The sequence below is a fragment of the Berghia stephanieae genome, chromosome 8, assembly GCF_034508935.2.
Source record: "Berghia stephanieae isolate SIO BIC M18660-M18661 chromosome 8, UCSD_Bste_1.3, whole genome shotgun sequence".
Classification (NCBI taxonomy): domain Eukaryota; kingdom Metazoa; phylum Mollusca; class Gastropoda; order Nudibranchia; family Aeolidiidae; genus Berghia; species Berghia stephanieae.
In genome coordinates, this window is record NC_088367.1 from 23,871,100 (window position 1) to 23,884,312 (window position 13,213).

Here is a 13,213-nt window from a genome sequence, read left to right on the forward strand (position 1 = left end):
TGTAACCCACTTAGTCAATCTGATATTAAGCTGGGAACGGATTGCCTTCCACGAGAAACAAAATGCAGTATTTGTCAATGAGATGAAAATCGGATCGATCTTGAGTATTTATATATAACGCAATATCCACTAACCGTGCTCAAAGCGCTTTACAAGGGGTCCCTAGCCAACATGTAGGGCGAGACCTGACACCCTGTAAGCTGATATTACAATTTCCTTTTCGTACAGAAACAACGCTGTTGGCGGCCAGGTACTCGTAGTACACCGTAGTAGGATGAGAGAATGTGAGTATTGGTCCTTTGGCCTTTTCCAAGAACTCAATTATGTGCCGCTCAGAGTGGGACTCGAACCCTGGACCTTTTGATCCGAAGACGAGTGTCGTACCACCTGACAACATAGCCGCACTAAAGATCAAGTATAATTTACAATTCAAACACTGTGAGAAATATAGGATTCTCTATCGAAGAACATCGCTAACGAGGAACGCTTAAAATTATGCCAAATTGTAAGTTATTATATTAAATGTATTAGCAGAACCAGATGTCCCATGGGTAAAATATTTACCATAGCGGTAATGCACGCACCTTTAACTAGCAGAACTGCTTACTCCTATTCTTTGACATTTTTTTGTCTCTCAAAGTCCACCCTCTAACTGATTGAGCGGTTTTTTTTTTTCATAACAATTTCAGCCACACCCCCACCACCCACCACCCCTACTACCACCAATGCGCCCACTGGAATCACCATTCCTGACAAACTCGGAGACGGACCCGTATTCCTGCAGGATCTACCAGATAAAACCCCGATCAACGAGCAAGGCATAGCCAAATTAACGTGCATCACTTTGGCCGCCACGATGCTCACCATCGATTGCAATGGCCGCAGGTTGTCCCAGGGAGAGTTCCAGATTCAAAGGGAGAAAAATGCTCAAACTGGGAAAGATCTCATGACCGTCACAACGGAAGTCGGAGCTGGCGATGTCCGAGCAAATCCTGATGGTTATTCATGCCGCTGTACTGCCTGGGAGCTGAATAGTCTAGGGAAGTGGGTGCAACACTACGGCAACAACGGTTACATCGTTGAAGAGAAGAGGGCATGTAAGTCTCTTTTACATTTAATTTTTAAGATATGATAAGGGGTGTCATGAAACTGCGCCAGACAAAGCGTCAGGAAAAATACAAACAAATTAGTTATTCCAATAATAAGCTTGTTTCGACTCACCCAGGCAAGGCTGTCCGTATTTGAATGGGGGGGGGGGGGATTTTTATAAATTGTTTTGGTCTTGCACAGTTTCTTGAACACCTTTTCAGACATTTGGCTTAAACAGTGTCTGCTCCCTAACATCTCGCTTTGTCTCTTGTACGTATAATCTAAATTAGAAAATATACATAAAGTGCATTCCCTCATATCACAACGAACAGTGTTTGGATTCAAACCTGTTGTGAATCACGCACTCTTTAAACATCACATTGTTATGTCATTCAAAAGTCTTTAAATCGTAATGAAAATAAGCAGACGAAAATCCAAATAAAGTTCTCACCACCTATACACCGCCTTGCAATAACTCACTATGTTAAGTGATCCATTTTTATTCCCATATCACTAACTTTTACGATTAATTTGTTTACTGCTATAATCTGGAAAAACACGGATTTGCATAGTCCCAAGTTTCAGAGTTTTTGGCACGATGAGGATCAATTAAATCGATCGATAATTGAAGGACGTGTTTTCTGGGCAATTTTTTTAAAAATAAGACAGTTAACTTGTTAAATCACTGTTCTCATTTATATTATCTTTCATAGACTTTGTCTTATAGAGCTCCTTATGTTATGCTGCGGTGGTCTAACAATTTCTGGCATGCCGAGACCATGAACAATAGAGAGGGAGAGATAGTTACAGAGAGAGAGAGAGAGAGAGAGAGAGAGAGAGAGAGAGAGAGAGATTTGAAGCATGTAAGCCTTCATAGTAAAAAGGAATGAAGAGCGACTCCGTTGCATATTTTCCAAGCAAAAAAATGCCCACGATATTCTTATAAAATCTACATTTTTTCATATTAGAGAAAAATAAACATCTCAGAAAATGATTGATGGATTACAAAAAGCCCCCCCCCCCCCCAACCCCAACTTGCCATAACGTCTCAAATCTGATGCTACTTTTAAAGAAGATAGAGTTGTAGAACATCTTATAATCAATAATTGTCGTTAGTCCTCTATATTCTTTTTTCTGAACACCGTTCGTCTGTGAAATAGCTTTCCATATTCAATAACATTACTTATTAGGTTGAGGACGGCAACTTTACAACCTCATTGCAGTACATCCAAATTGGAAAGTGGTGTTCGTCTCAATGTGTTAGTGCTATTCTTATTATGGACAGTAATATTCGGTTACACCAATTATGTCGATTATTTGGAAGGAAGAAGAAGAAGAAGAAGAAGAAGAAGAAGAAGAAGGGGAGACATGAGAGTATGTGTCTATCTCTCTCTCTCTCTCTCTCTCTCTCTCTCTCTCTCTGTGTGTGTGTGTGTTTGTGTGTGTGTTCGTGTGTGTTCGTGTGTGTGTGTGTGTGTGTGTGTGTGATAAAGTATAAATTCCGAAATTTTGATCTACATAACTCATGATATCGATTATTTTTACAGTCATTGAAGACGACTTCGTGTACCCTCCCAAAGACCAAGAAGCTCACTTTGAAGATTCCATAGAGATCCCATGTGAGCCCCCTGAGGGAAATCCAATGCCTAAGGTATTTATCATTCTTTAACATCTGAAAAAGTGTGTATGAGACAGTGCTAGACATGAATGCTAGAAAGAAAAATACAAGAAGCAAACCATCGCAAATAAATCAGCATATGAGTATTATAGCTTAACTCTCTCATTACCGGACATTTTCAGGACATTTTCCATTACTATCACAAAAGATATATTTCCTTTTCATTTTAACATATCAAGTTCATGCTATTCATAATTTTGTTTCGGCAAAACGAGCTCTTTTATAACTATAATAGACATTTTTCCTCAAATTTTGCGATGTACAAAAGAAATCAGAGTCAGATAAATGTTGGTTGTATCATAACGAATGTGATGAGAGGGTTAACTCTTCTTCTTTCAGCTTATCAAAATTCCATTTTACTCAGAAAATATAAACGTTTGTATATTAAAAGTCTTACAGCAAGCATCATAACCTCTTCTAAAATCATCCATGATTTCCTCCTGGTAGACCACCAGGAAATTTCCTCCTTTCTCGCTCAGAAGAATTATGTTCCCTCCTTAATGGACCATGCTATATATGGAAGAAATGTCATGATGTCACTTCTATTTATCCGGTTCCAAAATCCTTGGAAGTGTGTATATGACTAGTATTGAATAGGCTACATATTAAATCAGTAGGTGGCATAACTAGTTAAGTGGCAGGATGTTAAGGCAGATTCTAAGGATTACAGGACTTAAAAGAGGGAGGATGGATTATCATTATTGACGACCAGCATATATTTAGACGAGAAAAAATGATGCTATCACTCTGAAACCAAAAGATAGTTTACATAATATAAGTATTCGATCCTCCGGAAGAGTAGTTTTTCACTTCCAATGAGATAGGAACCAGTTTTATATTCACGCCACACTTTTGTTCCCTGTTCCAATTAAATTCCATCCCGATATAACTCGGATTTGAAACGATAGGTTACAAATATATATTTGTTTGGTTATGTGATCTAGTGGTATGGCGCTCGTCTTTGGATCGGAGGGTCCTGGTTTTGAGTCCCTTGGAAAAGGCTCATTAGTCACATTCTCTCACTGTACTCAGGTATAAAATGAGTACCTGGTTGTTAACAGCGTTATCTCTGTCCGAAAATAAATTTTAATATCGCCTTACAGGCGTCATGTCTCGTCCTACACGTTAAGTGTTGCTGCTGGCTAGGGACCGCTTGTAAAGCGCTTTGAGCACATTAAGTGTATATTTTTGTTGTGCTATGTAAAAGCTCAAGTTGTTTTTATTTACCTTTATTATGTTATCCTTAAATTGCTAAATTGCAGGTCTACTGGTTGAAGGATGGAGACATTATCAAGCCAGAGGATGACAGCAATTTTGTGGTTCTCCAAGCTGGAACGTTAGTCCTAGAATACGTAAGGGCTGAAGATGAAGGGATGTATACCTGCGTTGCTGAAAATGAGGCAGGAACCCGTAGATCCGACCCCGTCAAGTTGACTGTCAAAGGTACGTTATAAAGAAAAGTTGTCCTCTTGAGCCATTTGGGACATGGAGCCGGAGTTTATCCCTGGTTCTATAGCGTGTAACGAATTACAGTAATTGCTTGTTACCTTTTTGATAGGACGCTAGTCTATAACAGGTATTTTCGGCCAGATCTAATAGACCCAGCTATCCAATCAATGCTGGGTGGACAAGAGAGTCAGAAATTAATTTCGACCTCACCCTGGATCGATTTCGAACCTTTTGCATGTGTAACGAGTGCTCTATCAACTAAGCTATAGGGATTCCCTTTAGGTACGTGATACAGCATGACAAATGTAATTCATTGTCTTAATGCGGTTTCATGAACTTGATGAGGATCTTTTAAATATACACACACAAGTTTGGACTAAAGGCCAGAGGTATGGCCTATCTCAATTTGAGTGTTGCTATTGGTTCTTGGTTGTATATTTTTACATTTTTGTGCATTTGCATATATTATATGTTGTTGGATCGTAACGAATGTATATATATATATATATATATATATATATATATATATATATATATATATATATATATGTATGTATATATATATATATATATATATATATATATATATATATATATATATATATATATATATATACAAACACACACACATTGTCGCCATAGATTCTCAACTTTGTGTTTATACATTTTCATGAATGCCACGTCTGTAAACGAATTTCCATTTTTTTGGATGAATAAAGTATATCTTATCTTATCTTATCTTATCTTATCTTATCTTATAATAATGTTTATGAAACAATGCCAGACAAATCAAAAAATGAAAAATACTAGAAAAAAATCGTCCCCCAAAAATATCATCCTCTTTCGACTGGGCATCGAACCTCAAATCTTCTCAGTCGAGGCAGGCTGACCTTTAAGAATGTTCTTTTTTTCCTTCGTATTTTTCTTTTTAGCCTTGCCTGGCACTGTTTCTTCTTTTTTAGATGTTTCTCTTACACCAGTACCTGCTTCCCAATTAGTCACTTTGAACTGAATAAGTACAATTGAATTCAAAATCAAAATTATCATTGTAAGGAAATTTAAGGTCTTCGGATATTAACTTTAGATATCCTCGTCTACGATTTTCATGATATTACAGAAAAGTCATAGCCATTCAATACAAAGCCGCTCAAAATACGATTCAGTAATACATAACATAACACAACATAACATAATATAACATATCATAGTAAGAGTTGCTCAGGTCAAAGGTCCTTAAATACCCTGTGAAAAACAAAAGGCCAAAAATTCCCAGATATGATAAAATTATATAAATTAAAAACTTATTTCTCAAATTTATATTTTAGTTAACGGAGTAGATAGAATTTTTGAAATGATTTAATGCTTATGTAGTCTTTGGTTATAAATTTCAAACTGTTCCATGTAATGGCTGTCCTCACAATGATGTTATAAGATCTCATCGTCACAAATGTGACAATGTTCCTGTTGTTGGTAGGTGTAGGGTTAAGGATTTTTTTAAAACTCTCTCTCTCTCTCTCTCTCTCTCTCTCTCTCTCTCTCTCTCTCTCTCTCTCTCTCTCTCTCTCTCTCTCTCTCTCTCTCTCTCTTCAGAAACTCTTCAACAGTTAAGTTTGAATTTGATTTTGACATATGAGATAATTGCATCACCAGTTTTCAGTAGCTCTGTGTTAAGTAGAGTGCTTTGAAATTTTATCTGGTTAGATTAATATAATGTTGTTAGAGTAGGCAAAAATACAGGTAATATATTGATAGTATGCGCTTGTCTAAGAAGCTCACAACATTGCTATCCGGAAGTAAAGTATAACGGCCAACAGACAAATCTATGTGTAACCTTGAACAATTATGGTCTGGTTAATACAATTTGGAGAAAATAACTCAGAAACGCGGATAGCAAAAAAAAAAACAATAACAAAGACCTGAGTGAAGTCAACTTCGTTATATCTATAGTCTCAATTTGGGAATAATTGAAATTTCTCTCATTCACCTTCCACTCGATTCAGCAGGCCTTTCAGCGTATTGGCATTTATTTCTGTGTAGTAATGATTAAATTACTCTCTTATATCGCACAATATCACGCCTATGTATTTATATGATTTATGTCAACAACAAAAATAATAGTGAACAAAACTGAAGAATCTGAAAGGCCCACTATTTTAGCTGGTCGTTGAACACATTACCATGGTATGTAAGCTTGAGATTTATTTGAATTTTTTTTTCCAGGGGTTCCTTCATTGACTTGTATGCAGAAACTCCAACAATGCCAAGACATGCTCCCGAAAATGGCTGATGATCCAACAGCAATTTGCAAGTAAGTCTTGACGATAAATTTTATATAACAACAGGTGAATATTTAATAGACTAGAGCTTTTATATAGCGCAATATCCACTTAACGTGCTCAAAGTGCTTTACAAGGGGTCCATAAAGAACAGCAACACTTAACGCGGTAGAGCCATTGGTTGAACTGTTGAATACAACTCACGATTTGTTATCTTTTGTAGCCAAAGACTTGTCTTTTGACGTCATCTGCTGGCAGTTTCAGGCCGTAGCCACCATTAACTTATAGCCTGACACTAGAATCCTCTAAGACTTATAGTTTGACGTCATTTTTCAGGTTTATGTACGTCTGGTGAGTCGTCGTTAGTACAGCTCAAGGAAACAAGTGATTCCTTTGATTGAATTATTGAATAGAATTCAGGATTTTTTAATTTTTTTTTGTGGCCAAAGACTTGTCTTTTGACATCATTTTTTGGTCAATGTCAGGCTATAAGTTTACGATGGCAACGATCAGACCTTGAGTTTACGAAGGCCACGGGCTGATCCAAAGAGGCAATACAATAAACACAGACTTTAAAATAGATGCTATTATTATTGGAAACAATAAGCCTGCACATTATACTTTCATCGTGCAATAACATATTATTTGCAAGCTCTTTGTGTTACTGGGCAGGATGCAAATGACTCGTTTAATAAATACAAATAGATGAAAGAATCGTATAATATTATTCAATTGATGTTGGCACTATATCATTCGTATTTACTTTACTTGATTTAATCCCGTGATTTGTCAATTTCTTCTATTTAAACAGGACTGTTGCAAAAGTAAAGGAATGTTTGATGAACATTCAATGCAGGAAGGAATATCAGAAAGAAATAAAATCAGCCATAGATAGCGCATTAACCACTCTTAGCCAAGCAGATGTTATGTGCTCTAATGTAGGTAAGCAAACGCAATCAACCCGCAAATGGGAGCGATCTATATTCAGGTTTTCATCCATCCTAGTCATCAATCACATGATTTGTTGCTGCACAACGATATTAGAGTCCTTAGAAATTGCTCCTTATTCGCATTCTCTCACCGTACTTAGATGTAAAACGAGGACTTTACATTGCCGTACGTAAAACATTTATTTAAAATTTTGGCCAGATAACTTGTCCTTCAAATAATGGTTGCTTGTTACTCACATTATCTATCTTCGTTTAATAAATTGGAGCTTACATTTCCATACTTATCGTTATTTTTTTCCTTCGAGCTTCCAGCAACATTTTCATTATCCTTTAGATAGAACGCTAGTCTACCGCAAAGTACTTTCAACTACATCTTACAGATCCAGATACTCAATCACTGCTGGGTGGTTAAGGTGGTCAGAAAAAATACAACCCCGAATTTACCCTTGATCAATCTCTATCCCTTTTTAGTGTGAAGTGAGTGCTCTACTAACTGAGCTATCTGGACCCCTGACGCCTTGTATTGTGAGGTAATTTTGGGGAATTGTCAACCTAAAGAAGACTACTGTTCTATGATTACACAGTTTCACATTAACGCCAAGGAAAGGCATTTTACATACAATTTACTTCTCCCATAATTGGAGATGGAAGAGGATCCTGATAGCTCAGTTGGTAGAGCACTCGCTTCACACGAAAAGAGACCCATCTGGGTGCAGTCGAGATTTTTATTCTGCCCCCCCCCCCCCACCCTCTCCCCACCCCCTTTTCCACCCAGCAGTGATTGCGTAGCTGGGCCTGCTAGATATGACGGAAAGTTATGCGATAGGCAAGTGTTTTATCCAAAGGGTAGCAATCAATGGGAGCGATCTATATTCATGTTTTCGTCCAACCGAGTCATCAATCACGTGATTTGTTGCTGTCCAACTATTGGATATTTCTAAACAAACGTAAACACGCTGCTTTGTTCACAAAAATGATAAACATACCCATGTGTCAAACTGAATCAAATGACCAATCGTGATGTTAGATATTTAAAAATCTGTGAACACTTTTCACTAAGTGGGTCACTTTGAGCACATTTTGCAATGTGACCAATGACCTCGAGCACATGGAAAGTTAATATAGATCATGCCCATTGCTATTGTTTGTTTCACGCTTTAGAAACCGGGATAAACTCCGGCTTCATGGGCCATGGTTCTGAAGGACTACACTGGAGATGGACATTAAATTTCTCCATGCTCTAATTTCAGTGTTGATTGTGTCGTAAAATTGTAGTAATATTTAAACCACTGCATCTATCATCCAGTAAATCTTAAGAATACTGTTTCTTTAATAGGATATTTTATAGATATAATTCGCTTAGAACATGCTGTTTACGATTGATAAGCTCTACATAAACGATATTGATCTGAAAAAGTGTGTATGAAACAGTGCCAGACAAAATAAAATAAAGAAAAATACAAGAAACAAACATCCTAAAAGACCAGTCTTCTTCAACTTCCTCACTCGAGTAAGACTTGTTTTATTTGGGGGGATGTTTTATTTTCTTGTATTTTTCTTTACTTTGTCTAGCACTGTTTCATATACACTATTTCTGATCTTTTATCTAACACCAGTGTCTGCTCCCTTGTTTCTCTATATAAAACCGATATTTTTATTTTTCCAGGTGTTCAATCTACAACTGACGATTATTATCAGTCATCCACTACCGGCTACGGTTCCAGCACAGATTACTTTGGCTCCTCCTCGTGAGTATTTTATTATTAGGGGAATGCGTTTGTCAGAGTATATTTCTTTCCCCGAGCTGTGTCAAACACAAAGAACACTATTATAGATAGAATGCGCTTGGCCAAGGAGTTCACAACATTGCCATCCGGAAGTATAACGGACCAACACACAAACTCTGTGTAACCATGAACTTTTATAGTCTGGTTAATACAGTTTAGTGAGAACAACTCACAAACGCGGATGGCAAAAACAATAACAAAGGCCTGAGTGACGTCATCTGCATACTATCTATAGTCTGGTTAATACAGTTTAGTGAGAACAACTCATAAACGCGGATGGCAAAAACAATAACAAAGGCCTGAGTGACGTCATCTGCATACTATCTATTAGGCCATCACACATTGTAAACATTAATATTTTGAGGCCTGTTTAGGTAAAATATTCACAACATACGCCAGCCGAATATAACGAACAAACAAATTTATGTGCAACCTTGAACGTTTGTTGATGCTATGCCTTTATGTGAAAGACTCATAACGTCCGCCAGCTAAATATAACGTACCAACGCCCAAAACTATGTGTAACATTTAACGCTTATAGATAGTATGCGCTTGGCTAAGAAGCTCATAACATTGCCATCCGGAAGTATAAAACTGTGTGTATCCATGAAAGTTTATAGTCGGGTTAATATAGTTCAGTGAGCATTACTCATAAACGCGGATGGCAAAAAACATCAACAAAGACCTGAGTGACGTCATCTTTAAAAATAGCTTTCCTAAAAAAATAACATTGAGCTGAGTGACGTCAATTTTGTTTCTTCTATTGTAGAACGAAGTTGACGTCACTCAGGACTTTGTTATTTTTTTTTTTTTTTGACATCCATATCTATGAGTAATTCTCGCGAAACTGTATTCACCAGTTTTCTGTGGTGGTCCCTTATACTTCCGGGTGGAAATGTTGTGAGTTTCTTAGCCAAGCGCACAGTATCTATAATAAATGATTTAGTCACCAGGCACATGCGTTCACTAATAGGGTTTTATTCTGAAAGGCTGTATCAACAATTGAGAAGAATGTGACCCAATCTCTTCTTATGTCAGAATAAACTAGACGAAAGAAATTGAGTTTAGAGTCAAAATGATGAGCATTAATGAGTTTTTCAATTCTTCCGACATCAAGAAACAAACTCTCTCTCTCTCTCTCTCTCTCTCTCTCTCTCTCTCTCTCTCTCTCTCTCTCTCTCTCTCTCTCTCTCTCTCTATCCATCTATCTATCTGTCTATCTATCACTCTATTTTCTCTTGTAAAATGCTTTGAGCACGTTTAGTGGAAATTGCCCTATATAAAAGCTCAAGTTATTAAGCTTTTATCATGTTTAAAGAAAGGTATACCTATTCTAAAAAACATTTCTACTACGTATATTTGTTTTCTTTAGATACCACGGCCTGCTTGAACCTTTCTACACGCAGGAGCCAGAACCAGAGAACTACATCCTGAGCAGCAGGCAGTCTGTCACATTGCGTTGTACCATCATCGCTGCCAAGAGTCTCATCTTTGTTGTAAGTAGTAGCATGACTGAAAAAGAAATAAGACAAATCTCCCCCCCCCCCTCTTAAAAAAAAAAATTAATAAGTAGAGCATTTATATAGCGTTATATCCACTAAACGTACTCAAAGCGTTTTACAAGGAGTCCCTGGCCAACAACAATATGTAACATATAGAACTAGACATGACGCCTGCTAGGCGATAATATTGCATTTTTTTCGACAGAGACAACGCTGTCAATGGCCAGGTACTCATTTTACACCTGAGTACGGTGATAGAATGTGAGTAAAGAGTCTTTTCCAAGGACTCAACTATGCACCGAGTGAGGCTCGAACCCAGGATCTTCCGATCCGAAAGCGAGTGTCATACCACAAGACCACATAGCCGCAGAAAACAAAACAAAACAAAACGTGAGTATTTATTTAACGCAATATCGACAAAACTTGCCAAAAACCATTTACTAGGGGCTCCCTGGCTAACAGCAACACTTTATATTTAGGACAGAACTTGACGCCTGTTAGGCTATATTACCTATTTTTTCAGGAAGGTAAATACTTTTTCTTCTATCCCCCTATATCTGTTTTCCAACATGCTTTCTGCCTTTGTCTTGGGATGAGATTGTTTTTTTCCGGGTCCCGGCGGGATACCCTGGCTGGGAGGGAAACAGTCGAATGTATAGTTTTGGGAGATGAAATTTTTTTCCCTTGTAAATCATCTCTCTGTTACGTACTGTTTTTTTTTTTTTTTGTAAACATATTATTTGTAAATCTTTGAGTGTATTCTTCTTCGGGGAATCTTGTCTGGGTGAGACTTTTAGGTATTCTCAAACTAAGCACACTGATAATGTGCACTTGGAATCTACATCTGTTTCCTGTTTGAACCAATTCCCCTTTGTCTTACCTTTTATTGGGTGCTTTAATTGTAATTCTAGAACTTTTTACCATCCCATTTTCTTCCTTTTTACTGACGCTGATATGACCTTAATGTATTGCAAGAGCCGTAAAACCCTTAAAAACAAACATAAAACAAAACATTTTTCCAACAGAGATAACGTTGTTAATGGCCAGGTACGCATTTTACACCAAGAGTAAAATGATTGATCGTTTTGGCTGGGGACCATCATTTTGCTCTAGCAGATTTAAAAAATAATCATTTGAACCAACAAGTGATAGAATTACCCCTTTTTAAAAGGTTTGCAAAGTTAGTCGTATATCCATCTGTCAAAAATAGTTTCATAATTAATTATTAGTTTGCCAGTAAAGTTTGCCAGTAATTCTGTGTTCTTTGTCAAAAATTTAACACGGACTGTACGGAAGAATTCTGACCCCCAACCCTAGTTCCTTTAAGAATAGATATGATGTGAACTTGAGTTAAGTTTATGTAGATACGTTATTGAGTCGGATAAAGTTTTATTTTTAAAGCTAGCAGATAAATTTACAATTTCAAAACTATGATCCTTTTAGTCACATTTTGGCATCCGGGTCATCCCGAAATAGAATCGTTTTGAGGCGACGTGTACATATATATGCAGGTATGACATCCGAACACAGTTACGAGCCTACTTTAACATTGTTGTAATAATGGACAATAATCGGTGTCATTTTTTGAGATTTCCATTACAACAAAGAGCTCATAATGAATTGGGTTATCAGACCTGCTAATAAATGAACGTCGTTTGAGGCAATGGCTCTCAATTTGGCTTGGCCTAATCTCGGTACCATTACAGTTTGCAAAATTGCTCGTTCATTTCCTTAATTCTTAAATTTCATTTTCTAAACAGTGCAATGGAGAGCCTCTCAAAGAAACGGCTTCCACAGGATTTGTGACGCAAGATGAATCTGGTCACGCCATCAGAGAAAATAGTCTAACTATTACCCATCAACAGGTTAGTAATATATATATATATATATATATATATATATATATATATATATATATATATATATATATATAAGTTTAATTGATCTATTTATAAAATTAATAGGTGAAGCATGACTTAATTAGATGTGTTTTAACCACACTTTGAATGCCACACCAGATGAAAACACCTTGCTTCTTACATCTAATTGTAAAGAATTACAGATTTAGGCGGCATGAGAAAATGCCCTATCAGAGCCTTTTTTAAATTGTAGACTATATAACACACACACTTCGTTGTCCATTTTTTTAAAAATATGTCAATATGTTAATCTACTTCCTTATGCAGGTTGAGGATTACGAGGGAGATGAGACAATCAGCTGCATATGCAGGGGTTATGCACAAAGAGATGACGGCGAATGGTACTATGTGGATAGTAGAGCTGGCGTCGTTGAAAACGCTTGTAAGTTTTAGTAATCTTCCTCTCTATCTATATAACCCTTCAGAGCCATTAAGCCCATAAAGCCGGTGTTTATCCCGACGTGGCTATGTAGTGTTGTGGCATGACTCTCGTTTCGGACCGGAAAGTCCAGGGTTCGAGATCCGCTGTGGGCGATGAAATGTTGAGTCCTTGGAAAAGGCTC

At 37.1% G+C, this 13,213-nt stretch overlaps 1 protein-coding gene across 16 annotated transcripts in view; it reads left to right on the plus strand.

Annotated features, from left to right (window-relative positions):
* LOC144978403 (hemicentin-1-like) overlaps positions 1-13,213 on the plus strand; it is a 155,519-nt gene that overhangs the window by 102,570 nt on the left and 39,736 nt on the right. For all 16 annotated transcript variants that reach the window (XM_078924383.1, XM_078924390.1, XM_078924385.1 and 13 more), the window contains 9 exons: positions 690-1,097; positions 2,637-2,740; positions 4,030-4,210; positions 6,437-6,524; positions 7,304-7,434; positions 9,109-9,190; positions 10,602-10,725; positions 12,492-12,596; positions 12,918-13,032. In XM_078924383.1, coding sequence (XP_078780509.1) covers positions 690-1,097; positions 2,637-2,740; positions 4,030-4,210; positions 6,437-6,524; positions 7,304-7,434; positions 9,109-9,190; positions 10,602-10,725; positions 12,492-12,596; positions 12,918-13,032 — 1,338 coding nt within the window. The remainder of the gene's footprint in view (positions 1-689; positions 1,098-2,636; positions 2,741-4,029; positions 4,211-6,436; positions 6,525-7,303; positions 7,435-9,108; positions 9,191-10,601; positions 10,726-12,491; positions 12,597-12,917; positions 13,033-13,213) is intronic.